Source organism: Hydra vulgaris, chromosome 13 (assembly GCF_038396675.1).
Source record: "Hydra vulgaris chromosome 13, alternate assembly HydraT2T_AEP".
NCBI lineage: Eukaryota > Metazoa > Cnidaria > Hydrozoa > Anthoathecata > Hydridae > Hydra > Hydra vulgaris.
Window position 1 is genome coordinate 40,586,045 of NC_088932.1, and position 13,151 is coordinate 40,599,195.

At 27.0% G+C, this 13,151-nt stretch overlaps 1 protein-coding gene across 2 annotated transcripts in view; it reads right to left on the minus strand.

The window, feature by feature from the left end:
* Positions 1 to 12,896, minus strand: part of LOC105843244 (atrial natriuretic peptide receptor 2) — a 92,581-nt gene extending 79,685 nt beyond the window's left edge. The window contains exon 1 of one of the 2 annotated variants that reach the window (XM_065816394.1): positions 11,634 to 12,896. In XM_065816394.1, the coding sequence (XP_065672466.1) occupies positions 11,634 to 12,297 (664 nt within the window). In that variant the 5' untranslated portion in view covers positions 12,298 to 12,896. Of the gene's footprint in view, positions 1 to 8,663; positions 8,816 to 11,633 lie in introns of those variants that run through there. The other variant, XM_065816395.1, reaches the window with a different exon arrangement.
* Positions 12,897 to 13,151: the final 255 nt, after the last annotated feature.

Below are 13,151 nucleotides of genomic sequence, written 5' to 3' on the forward strand. Positions count from 1 at the left end.
CATAAACGTTCTATAAAATATAAACTTTATTATTTGAAACACAATTATTTAAAATGAGGTTAAATGCAGCTGAACGAGAATCTTTTCGAAAGCGAATAAAAATGTTTTTTGTAAATAAACCTAATATAAAAAAAAAAAATCGTAAATCATTTAGAAAAGGAAGGAATTGCTTGAAGTACAATATATGATAACCTAAAAGGACTTGAAACTGTTCAATCGTTTTCTGATAGAAAGCACCCTGGTCGTCCGACATCCTGGACTAGAGAAAAGAAAGCCGAATTAACGAGACTTGTCAACAATCGAAAAGGGGTCAGTCAGAGAAAAATAGGTATTAAATTCGGTGTAAATCCATCGACAATTGGTCGTCAGTTAAAAAAAATGAATATTAAATATAGAAAACGTGAAAAGGCTCCAAAATACACTATAGAACAACAAATGAAGGCAAAGAAAAGAAGCAGGAAACTAGTTAACCAACTCTATAACACAAAATCGCTTCAAGTCATCGATGACGAAAAATACTTTTGTTTTGCAGGGGACGACATGCCTGGAAATTCTGGATACTACACAAACAACAAAAAGACATGCCCAGAAAGTGTTCGTTTCATAGGTAAAGAGAAATTTATTAAAATAAATTATTAATGTGGATAGCCATATCTGACCGTGGTATGTTCGAGCCATTGTTTCGCACTTCCAAGGTTGTAGCGATCAATTCATCAATCTATATTAATGAAAGTTTAGAAAAACGACTTTTTTCATTTATTCACAAGTATCATGGAGACTTTAACTATTTATTTTGGCCAGATTTAGCACGTTCTTATTATTCTAAAGATTCTGTAAATTGGATGGACCAATATGTCTATTACGTTAATAAAGAATCCAATCCCCCAAATGTGCCTCAAGCACAACCAATTGAAAATTTTTGGGGACATTTGGCACAGAAGGTTTACGAGGGAGATTGGCAAGCTTCAATAGAGCAAGTTTTGATTGATCGCATTAATCTTAAACTACAAGAAATTGGCTTAAACTTTTTACAGTCGCATACGAAAGGCGTCACAGCAAAATTGAGATCAATTGCAGATGGTGGTGTTTTTTCATATAAAAAATAATATATTTTTATTAAAAGATAAATGCTTTATTTAAAAAAAATATAATAGTAGTTTGTTTTTTTATTTATAAATAAATTATTGACGTTTTTATTTTGTCCGAAAACTTCCGCATCACCCGTTATATCAATTATATTTTAATATTATATATGTATATATATATATATACATATATATATATATATATATATATATATATATATATATATATATATATATATATATATATATATATATATATATATATATGTAAATTATGTTAGTGTATTTTACAAATAGAGTGCTCAATGTTCTTAAAGAACAGAGCAATAATAAATTAATAAAAAACACTTATCTAACTTTTATCTTCGACTTGAAGTTTCACCATTGCTGGATCATCAGGAACTCTTCCTGATGATCCAGCAATGGTGAAACTTCAAGTCGAAGATAAAAGTTAGATAAGTGTTTTTTACTAATTTATATATATATATATATATATATATATATATATATATATATATATATATATATATATATATATATATATATATATATATATATATATATATATAATATATATATATATTTATTTATATATTTATATATATATATATATACATATATATATATATATATATATATATATATATATATATATATATATATATATATATATATATATATATATATATATATATATATATTTATTAAATGACTAATATATTTCAACATTTTGTATTTGTCTTGTTTTGTATTTTGTACTTGTCAGACATGACCTAAATTTGAAATATTAATGATATTGGGGATCCGTTAAATGTTCAAGGTTTTTGAGGCACTTATGATAAATAATATAGCAAACTTCAAATTATGAAAATTTGCAAAATTAAAATCATATTTTAACAGTAGGAAACCTAAAATAAAACAGTAGAAGTAGGGTAAGGTTGCCGATATTGTACTACAAAAACATACCATAAATGTTTTTATCTAAAATTTCAATTTCACTCCAGAAATTATATTTTTATTATTTTTAACAGTTTAATAGTTAATCTTTTCTATAATGTAGAGATTTCAGCAAATTTTATGTAAAAAAATAATTTTTGAAGCCCAACTGTTTTATATTTGTGTAAATCTTCAGTTCTCATTTGCTTCATCACTTTAAACGTTATTTTCTATAAAACTTTTTATGAATAAGTATAAAGTGTTAAACATTTTTGAAAGCATCATGTTATGGAGATTTCAGAACAAATTCATATTTTTAGTTATATGTTTTTGTTTACTAATAATTAATTAAACTACAAAATGAGCTAGAAAATAAAAAATCTAAAAGTTTACCAATATTTTTAGTAGTCACCCACGCATCCCCACGCTTTATTTTTGTAATTGATTTGTAGCTTAGATGTCTGTAAAATTGATTTATTAAAAATCAGGTGCAGATACGTGCAGTTTCTAAAATTATAGATAAAAAAGTGTTAAAAGTCAGAAAACAGAAAACCGCTTTTTATCGTGATTTTAGACTATATCTGTTTATAATTATAGTTTTGCGTAAGTTATTTTGTCTACTTTTTATTGAGCATTAATTTTGATGGACATACATTCTACTATTGGTATTATTATTGGTTGTTGTAGATGAAATTAAAATCCAAATATACTCTTTACGGCCATCTATATTTAACAAATGTTGTAATGGAATACTAGTGAAACATGAAATTTTTTTAACAATGATAGATGGAAAAGTGGCTCAGGTATTAACGAATACGTCTTCTGCGTCTACATGTACAATAGGTGGAGCTATACGACAAATAAACGATTTGACTAAAGTGTCTGCTAGGCTCGAAAATGAAAGTTCGTATTAATACGGACTGTCCACACTACATGCCTGGATTCGGTGTATGGAAAAATACTACATATTTTCTTCAACATGTCTTTCCAAACATAGTCAGCTAAAAGTAAAGAAAAAAAATGACAAAAGAAAAAAAAGAACACCTTGGTACAGAAACGTTTTTGAGCATCTTGGGTTAACCGTCGACAAACCGAAACAAGTAAGTGGTTATACCAATGATGGTAATACTGCTGGGAAATTTTTTAACAATGTAAGCTGCTCTTCTAAAATCAGTGGAGCAAATAAAAATTTGATTAAGCGACTTTACATAATTCTAAGCTCTCCTTAGGTGTTATGATAAATGCTGAAAGTTTTGGTACATATGCTACAGAAACTGCCCACATTTATGTGAGTAATTATACCTTGAACTATATGCCGTCTTAAGTACATAAAATTTTACTTCACGGAGAAAATATCATAAAATATTTTACAGTACCGCCTATTGGTCAACTTTCAGAAGATGCGCAAAAAAAAAGGAAAATGTTTTTTAAAAAGTTCAAAAAGATTTGGATTCTGCTAGATTCTGGAAACAGTTACCTCGAGTTGATATGATGCCAAAGTTTTCTAATTTTTGGGGTCCAATGGTTAGAGTATTACTTTAAACATGTTAAATATATGCCTTTTTTATCATATTTGTGTGTAAGCACAATTTATGTGAATTCAAAATAACTTCCAAGAAATTAAAATACGGTAGCAATTGGTGTCTAATTTCGTTATAAACTCGAATTAGTCTAGTCGCGTAATTTGTACCTTATTCAAGGCCTTAAATTGTACCATGGTTGCCATTTTGAACTTTAAATATTTGTAACTTTTGTCAAAAATAAAAATTTTGTGTTTTATATTGTTAATATAATGTGTAGTAATATCCATTATTTTCTACAATAATTCTACCTACCACATTACTAAGTTACACATTTAATATAAAAGTTAAATCTTGTTTTCAGACTATTCCAGGAAAGATTACAGTTTCACAGTTTCACAGTTTATTAAATTCAAAACTTTTTTGCATTTCTTTGCATAGAAAAAGATCTTTACAAAAACCATTCTGTAAATAATAAAATTAACCGTAAATTAATATAGAATTTGTAAAATCAAGATTGGACTATAATGGTACGATTTAGGATCTTGTTTTCTTAATTGTACTGATAGCATGTTTTTAAAAATTTATTTCCCTATCAAACACCAACGTTTAAATATTTGAATATTTCAACTTTTTTAGAACATTTTATCCCCAAATTATAAAATACAATAATGTCTCCCGGTTTCTACTTTGTATTTTTCTCTATTTTTAACTTCATTCTTAGAGGGTACAATATCGGCAACCTTACCCTATTAGTATGGTAATAAAAGGTAGATTTAAAAATATTCAATTAAAAGTAGGCATGAATCAAAATCTGTAAATTTTTAAAGCCTTTTAACAAAAAGGCGCTTTTTAACCAAGTTGGAGACCTGCTTTTATTCCTTGAATAAGTTCGAGGTATTATTTTTGACGTTTTGAGTCTAATGGGTAAAAATCTAGCAGCAATTTTTTTTTATCAATTGGACATGTAAGTCCTTATAAAAATGATCAACATGTAAGTCTTCATAAAAATGATCAACATGTAAGTCCTCATAAAAATGATCAACATGTAAGTCCTCATAAAAATGCGACATCATCTAAATCAGTCGATTAATGTACGGATTGCAGGGTCGGTGCGAGGTGTCACGTAGGGGGGGGGGGTCATTACAACTTTTGCCGACAAAAAAATATAAGGTCCTCGTTTTTTAAAATTTGCCGACTGCCTTATCGACAATTGCCGACTGACTGACTAAAATTACCAACTAACTTTTCTGAAGGGTCTACTTTTGCCGACTGATTTGTCAAAAAGGGTAAAATTTGCCGACTAAATGAACAAAAAAATCATTGATGGGGAGGTCTAACATCCACTCACACAACCCCAATCGCGCCGGCCTTGACGGATTGATGCACTTATTCTATGAAACTTTAAAAAATAAAAATAAATAATAAACTTAACTATAAATAAACAACAATTATATTTAAAAAACATAAAACTACTTAGAAATTAAAACTAAACAAAATTACTTAAACATTAAATTTAAAAAGAAAATTTCCCAAATGAAGTTTTGAACCTTTAACCCTGTCGGCCGCACCTCTAAAAATGGCGTTTTTCACATTCACAGATGTAGGCGAATATAACATTGACGAGAAAATTAAAGTATTTAAAAGTTTTTTTGCGTAAAACTTTTGTACAAATAATGTTTACATTATTTGTACAAAAATTTTTATTAGATTTTTATAATGTAAACATTACTTGTACGCAAGTACAAATAATGACTTCCTAATAGTAATGTACAATTCACAAAGTACAATAAAATAATATACATTTAATAAAATATACAATTATTAATACGCCTTGTAATAACTTACACAATTGATAATAATACCTACCACACTTGAATTATAAGAGTATTGTTAGTATTATTAGTATTAGTATTATACTAATACTAATACAAAAACAATTGCGTGTCGTTATATATGTCGTTATATAACACGTGTCGTTATATATGTCGTTATATAACACGCAATTGTAATATATAATGAAACACTTATAATTATATTATAAGTGTTTCATCATACCTGTGAAACGACACGCAATTGTTTTTGTTTTTGGCGATTTGTGCATCCAGATGCACAGCACGAAATAACCATAACTCTGCAATTTTTCAAAAACAAAAGTAGTTGCTTTTAAAAATTTAACAGTTAAAACCTTTTTGAAAACTTAAGTACAGTTAAAAAGAGTCATATAATATATGTAACGTTTCATGAATTTAAGATTTTTGCCGTACCGCAAGATGGCGGAGGCTGGCTTCACTTTTTAACTTAAGTCACGCATCAAGTTATATTTATACGTCATTGTATATTTTCTTCCTTCGTTTAACCGATGACTTAAAATGCAATAACTTTTTATTGCAAAAAGTAGATCCACAGCTTAACACCAGTATCAAAAATATTTTTTTGACATTTTTATTTTTAGAGATAATTTGATTCAAAAATTAAGGTCATTTTATAACTTTTATAACTATATAGATACAATTGCTGCTTTGTCTGTAGCTTCTGTATCTCCATGTTTGTCAGCATAGGGGGGCCTGGTGTAGCACCTCTTTATCAAATTATAAATAGATTATTGTATTTGTATTTGATCACTGAACAATAATAATAATAATAACAAAATCAATCGAAACATTATATTAGCCTAATAGTTTGCATATTTTTGAATAGTAAGCGTTGGTCACACAAAAAATATGTCTCTTACCAAATATTTAACTTTAAAAAAGATATGTTATTTAGCACTCGTCAATTTTCAAGACTTAACTCGTCAATTTTCAAGACGGAAATTTAGTTCTTACAATTACTTTATTGTTTTTGGAGACCCTTTTTGAATTACCATTAAGTAAAATATTTTTAAAAAAGTACTGTCACAGACTTATTATGTCAAAAGTGGGATGTTTTATTAAAATTATTAAAATTCCATTTACTATAGTTTTTATTCGTATTATATTCTTAGTTTTGAATAGTAACAATCTTGTTATTGGTACTTTTGTAAAAGTACGGAAACGTTGCGATTCTTGAAAACGTTAAATCGCTAAAGACCTCAAAAGTCATACAAAAAAATAATCTTAAATTATGTGGTTTAAAAGTTGCATAAGTTTTCGACTAATAATAATATAACGAAAAGTTTGTTATTTTTTAACTGTTAATGTTTAGCTCTAACTTATGGAATTTATTTTATTTTTATTTTACATTTTTAAAAGAAATGTAGAAGTACCTAATCTAAGGAAACTATTTTTAATATTTTCAATAAATATTTTTTGTAAAATCTGTTTTTAACAAAATTGGAAACTATGAGTTTATAAAAGTTACAAAATATGCAGGTTTAGTTACTCATTAGAATTTTGAAACTAGACAAATAATTTTTATCTATTTAGGTAATCACTAAAAACAAAAAAAACAAAAAAATTGAATAAAGAATGATGTGACAATTTTTTGATATCAAGGCCATGTGGGTTTCTTGAGCATCTCAACCCATAAAGTAGCCGTTTTATGGATTTCTTAACCCATAAAATAGCTAGGTACAATTTTTAAGTAAAAGGAACAAATTTTTCTGAAGTTTAATCTTTCAGTTAAGCGGCAATCTGATTCGCTAATTTTGAAAGAGAGGCAAGCGCGTTTTTGTAAGCAAGTTTATCAATACAATTCTTGTGTTATTATTAACAAAGGAAATTCATTTTATTTTAATACTTTTCAGAGCATTTAAAAGGTATCAGAATCTATTTGTACCAGAATTTTCACTCGTAAAAATCTCAAAATTATTTTGGTGATGGGGATTTTAGCTGTTGTTAATTTACAGAAATGGAAAAAATAGGCGGACGTATAAAACGACGCACCCCTATGAAATACTAATACTCATGACTATTAATGTTTCAATCCTTAGGTTGAACTAATGAATGTATATTTTGTTGTGTCAATCCCTAAGGGTCAGTCAAAGCATGGTCAATTGATGTAAATACATTCTATTTTCCTAAAAACTTACAATCATATAATTACAATAACATATTAATAATAATAATGATAACAATAATAAAAATAAAAATAATAATAGTAATAATATTAATTTAAAAAATAACAATAACAATAATAACTTTATTTATTAATAGAGCAAAAACAACAGCAAAAATAATAATAATATTTGTAATAATATTAATAATAATAGTAATAATAAAAATACCAGTAATGAAAATAATAAATAATGATAAAAGCAATAAAGTTTTTATAAAAATAGTAAGAAGAAAAAGAAAAATAAGAAAACTAAAAGAAGTTAATAATAATAAAAAATTAAAAGAAAGATGTTTTAATTCTTTTTTTAACGAAATTAAAATATTTCTTTTATAAGCAACCTCCAATATAGAGTTTGCGTTAAAATAAAACCAATATTTACTATAAAACATGTTTACGCACAAAGACTTGAGCTCGTTTTTGCCTAACGTTAATTATAGAATATCCGTTGAGCCTTGAGACATTTGACACGTTGTGACAAAGTCTTTCAAGTTACCATGTAACTTGAAAACACGTACTTTCAAGTTACCATGTAACTTGACACGTTGTGACAAAGTCTTTCTAGTTACCATGTAACTTGAAAAATAAAAATAAAATTGTTGACTCTTTTACAATAACAAAATTTGGGTTTTTTCATTAAAGATTCAAAAGTGATAAAGTTTTTCACGTACTTTATGTGCACATTTAGCAATTGTATTTACCAAAAATTAAAAAAAAGCTCTAAATAAATTATGGTTTAGTTGCGCCAATGACAAATGTATTGAAAATGACTCTCGGTTGTATTATATTTAATCTATATTCTCGGCTGTAGTTTTCGGTAAATTTATTATCTTATTATATGCTGATGAGGAAGCTACTTGTGGTTATCACCCTCTCTCAACTCTATAACTCCGAAACACGAACCTTGACGAACAAGGCCGCTGCGCGGAGAAACAAGTTTGCTTACTTTATTTGTTTACTTTATTTGTTTACTTTATAAACCGTAATAATTATAGTTGCTCTTATTTATATTGTAAAAAAAATAAATAAAAATAACTAACAAATGCAAAGTAAATTGTGAAAAAAATACGGAAATAAAGTACGATGCCTAGCACTAAAATATAAATTTGAAGCAATGCCAAGTTACCGAATTTTCCCAAAAATTGTAGCTTTTGTTGTAAGTAATTTTATTCAAACAGAAAATAAGGTGTTTTTTGTAAAAGCCGGGTGGTTTTACTTTTTTTTGAATTTCCACTTTTTTTAAAAAAAGTTCAAGATATTTTTCATATTTCGAACACTCGAATTTTCTTTTTATCAATACTCGAGAGTTCAAATATTGAGAAAAGGGTTTAAAAAAAGTAAAAGACCTTTACTAAAATCACCTTATTTTCTGTTTGAAAAAATTACTAACAACAAAAGCTACAATTTTTGCAACGCTTCAAATCTATATTTTCCACCTTCATTAGATCCTCAAGTTTTCGGTATTTTTTTATATTAAAATAAATTCTTTTCTCCCGGTCCAATGAGTGTTCGAAATATCAAGAGTCAATTGTATTTTTAAATAAAAGATATATAGAGAGTTTTGTTTCCATTTATTTTTTATTTAGATGTTATCGGAAAGTCGTTTGTCCCAATAGCCATCTTGCCCCTAGTACTCCAATTATCCTTAGAAATTTTTAAACTCACTTTTTATTTTTTTTTTTATTTTATTTTTTTTCAATTTTTAATTTAGGCGCCCCAAGAAGTCCTAACGGTCTTGTCACAGAGCACCGCGGAAGTGCATTTAACCAGGAAGTTCACACCTCCTTCCTTACCGTGACGCGAAAATTTGTCCAGAGTTCGTTTTGAACCTGGATCTCCTGCTTATAAAGCAAGCGCTCAAACCACTGCGCCACGGCCGCACTTTTTATCACAAAATGTTAAATTTTCTTAGATTTTTTTTGACATTTGACGGCACCGCATTAGTTTAATATGATTAGGAACGGTAAAATATTTATAAAAGTTCGTCCTAGTTTTAGGTTTTTATTTCAAGTCCGGAATTTAAATGAAAATTACTTTATTTTCTCGTAAATAAACAAAAATAAAAGCGTAATAATTTTGTAAAGATTGTTTAAGCTTTTTTTGTGTTTAAGCTAGCTTTCGGACTTCAAGGAGCAAACTTCAAACTTGTACAAGTTGTAGTGATAAGAGCCTACGAAGACAAAAAACCGAAAACTTTTATTTTCCATAACGCCAAATATAAGGATAATGTATTATAGAGTTTTATCCGATTACTATTTTAAGCTAAATTTCTATTCATTGGCAAACTTGAAATTTCATATAAAAATATTTTGATTTCGAAAGTTAAAACCATTATTTCATTATCTACAGACTAAAATTACTATTATTATTCTGTTTTACCATGTTTTTCAAAAAGGTTAAAGCAGATAATGCACAATAGACTTTACAACTATTTAGATAACTACCACATTTTAAATCATAACCATATAGCTTTTAATAATCCTATTCAAAAGAACATGTTTCATTCAAACTTATCAATAATTTTCTGAATGGGTTGGGTAAAAACAAATGCACTCTAGGGGTATTTCTTGATCTTTCAAAAACAATTTTCACAGTGAACCACAAGATTATTTTTATAGACTAGATACTCATGGATTAAGAATTACATATTCTAATATAATACTGTTACACGATTTAAAAGTATTACTTCGGTTCTCACAAGGTCAATTCTTGGGCTATTTTTATTTCTTATTATATTAACGGAATCTACTCATCTTCCACTATAATAATTCTATATAATTGTTTTTTTTGTTGATGATACTCAGGTATTCTTTAGTCAAACAAACATCAACCTACTTTTTAATACGGTTAATTAAAATTTTGAGAATCTGAATAAATGCTTCAATACAAAAACCAGGTCACTTCACACTTAATGTTAACAAATGCATTAAGGTTAGAATTCTACTAAAAAAAATATAGTTCTCGATGCCAATGGAACCAAAAATACCAAACAGTAATCAATGAACAACTTTGTTATACCAAACGCTTTCTCAATACAAGCTGACTTTTTAATAACTTATCGAGGGCAACCACTTTGGAGCTTAATTCAAGCAAATAATACAATATTTATAACTACTATTTAATATTTCAAACGCGCAACAAAACAACTCATATTTGATTTTGATACAATTACTGTCATACTTTTAATCGTACCTTTTGAATGTTTTATATATTGACGCAATAACTTTATTTATTTTCTATGGTTCTTTCATACTATCGCAATATCTATATTTACTTTTTATAGTTATACAAAATATATAATAATTATGATATTTTTTGTGAAACTAAGGCAATATGTCGATGCATATGTATATGTGTATATTTAAATGTATGTAAGTGTGTTTAAAAAATAATACGGATAATAATAATCTAATAATGAATTTATGATTTAAAAATCATTTTGGAGTATATTATAAACAACAAATAAATAAATTAAAGAGTTTATAATCCTCTCTCATTTCAGAATAGGCAGAATATAAAAGCGATAAATAAAATAAACAAAAATAAAAATAAAATAAAAATATTAGATTATTAAAATCTGCCAATTTATATAAATGTAGTTTAGAATAGTTATCTTATAAAACGCAAAAGTTATAGCTCTTATGTTTGAGATCGAGGTGGTACAAATTTGTAATAAATAATTTCCTCCTAATTATGTTAAAATATTCTAATTTTAAAATAACAAAGTTAGAAAAGTTTATTCTTTCATAAAAATATTTAAAGTATTTTCTAAAGTATAGATTTATGAGAAGTTTCCTTTACTAAACTTGAATTATAACTTTTTTTTACTATATCTTTTTTTTTTAAAGTTTTTTTTTTCAAATATTTTTACCAAATTTGATTATAAGTTTGATCTTAAACTTACAAGACTTGTTTATACACATAATTAACTTCCGATAATATTACCTTTTTTAATTTCACAAAACTACGGAAATGCGTCAGATGCTGCGGAAATGTGCATCGACGCTACCGTAACATGAATTTAATTAAAAACACAATTACAAAAAAAAATTCTTACTACGACATTTACTTTGCAAAGATACCAAAATATTTTTTTTGCCTTCGTAATCAACATAATCTGGATAGTAGCTATCATACACCACAGTTATGTTGCCGTTAACTTTTAACTCGTTATAGATTTTTTGCGACATAGGGCTGTAAATACTTGAGGTGCCTTCAATTAAACAAACAGTTTTCCATTTGAAAAACAACAAAAGTTGTAAAAATGTTTTTGGCGTGTATGTGATACTTGTTCTTGCAAACGGTTTTGTCCTTGCAAAATAAGGATAGTCAGTTTTGTTGGAAAGAAGATTCGAGGAGCATCCATACGATATCATAGGTATTTTTTCATAGCTAGATAAGAGACCACTTGACAAGCACGATTCGCTACAGGGTGGTCCTATAAATACATTTACATTTTTATTAAAAAGAGTCACACTTGCGCCTAGGCCATCACGATCATTGCAAGAGGGATCTGCTTGTATATACGTAATTTTTGTTCCATTCAAAATTTCATCACTATTGTTGATATCATCAATAACCCGAGAAATCGCTCCTGCAACTCTCTGAGCTGAAACATCTTTTGATGTCCAAGAAATAAGGATACCGATACGAATTTCTGGCAAAACGCAGTTTACTGAGAAATTTGAGAAAAAAAAGCCGATGAAAAAGAGAAAAATCATACTTTCGCTCTAATTCAAAGCAAATTAAAATAATAACGGAAACAAATTCATTACGTCAAAAAAAGTAGCTCTGTATGCTCTATTGATTGTGCTTTATTGTTATGTTCTATGTGCTAGTAAGTATAAAATAATAAACATAAAATATAGTTTTAACTATGTTTTATTTCGGATGTATTGCCAGTTCACCTCCTCATTGAATCGAATCCAAATTTGTAAAAATCTAATAATACTAAAACAGCTTTGAAAACTTTGCCATAGTGATAAACTTATTCAATTTAGTTTTAATATTTTGAAAAAATGCATTAATTACTGGGTACACATAAAAAAATTTATTAAGTCAAGTTTAGCATACGCATCAAATTTAAATCTCGGTTTAAATACTCTATGCTGGTTTATCACGCTAAAAGATAAATTTTTCATCAGTCAGAACAAATGCAAACCAAAACTAGTAAGGAAATGAATAGTTAAATTAGAAAAATTGTTCAAATATAATTGAATAGATATTTCTATGGAAATATTCGTAAGGTAACTAAGGTAACGCTCGTTTATTTTAATATAACTTTGCTATATATGTAACTTTATTTCTTTTTAATATTACTAAGAAACCATTAGAAAAACTATAAACTAAATATTATAAACAGCAAAAAGGTTTTCATTAGAAAAATAATATAAGTTTATAAAATTTAAAAGTCGACATTTGACATTTTTGTATCTACCACAGAATTTTGTCATCATCTACCATGAAATTTAATTATTTTTATTTGGTTAAAAGATATCATTTTACTTAAATAATATAAGACAAATAAAAGTACAGGTAATGTAAGTACAAATAAAACTATATAGGATTATTTGAA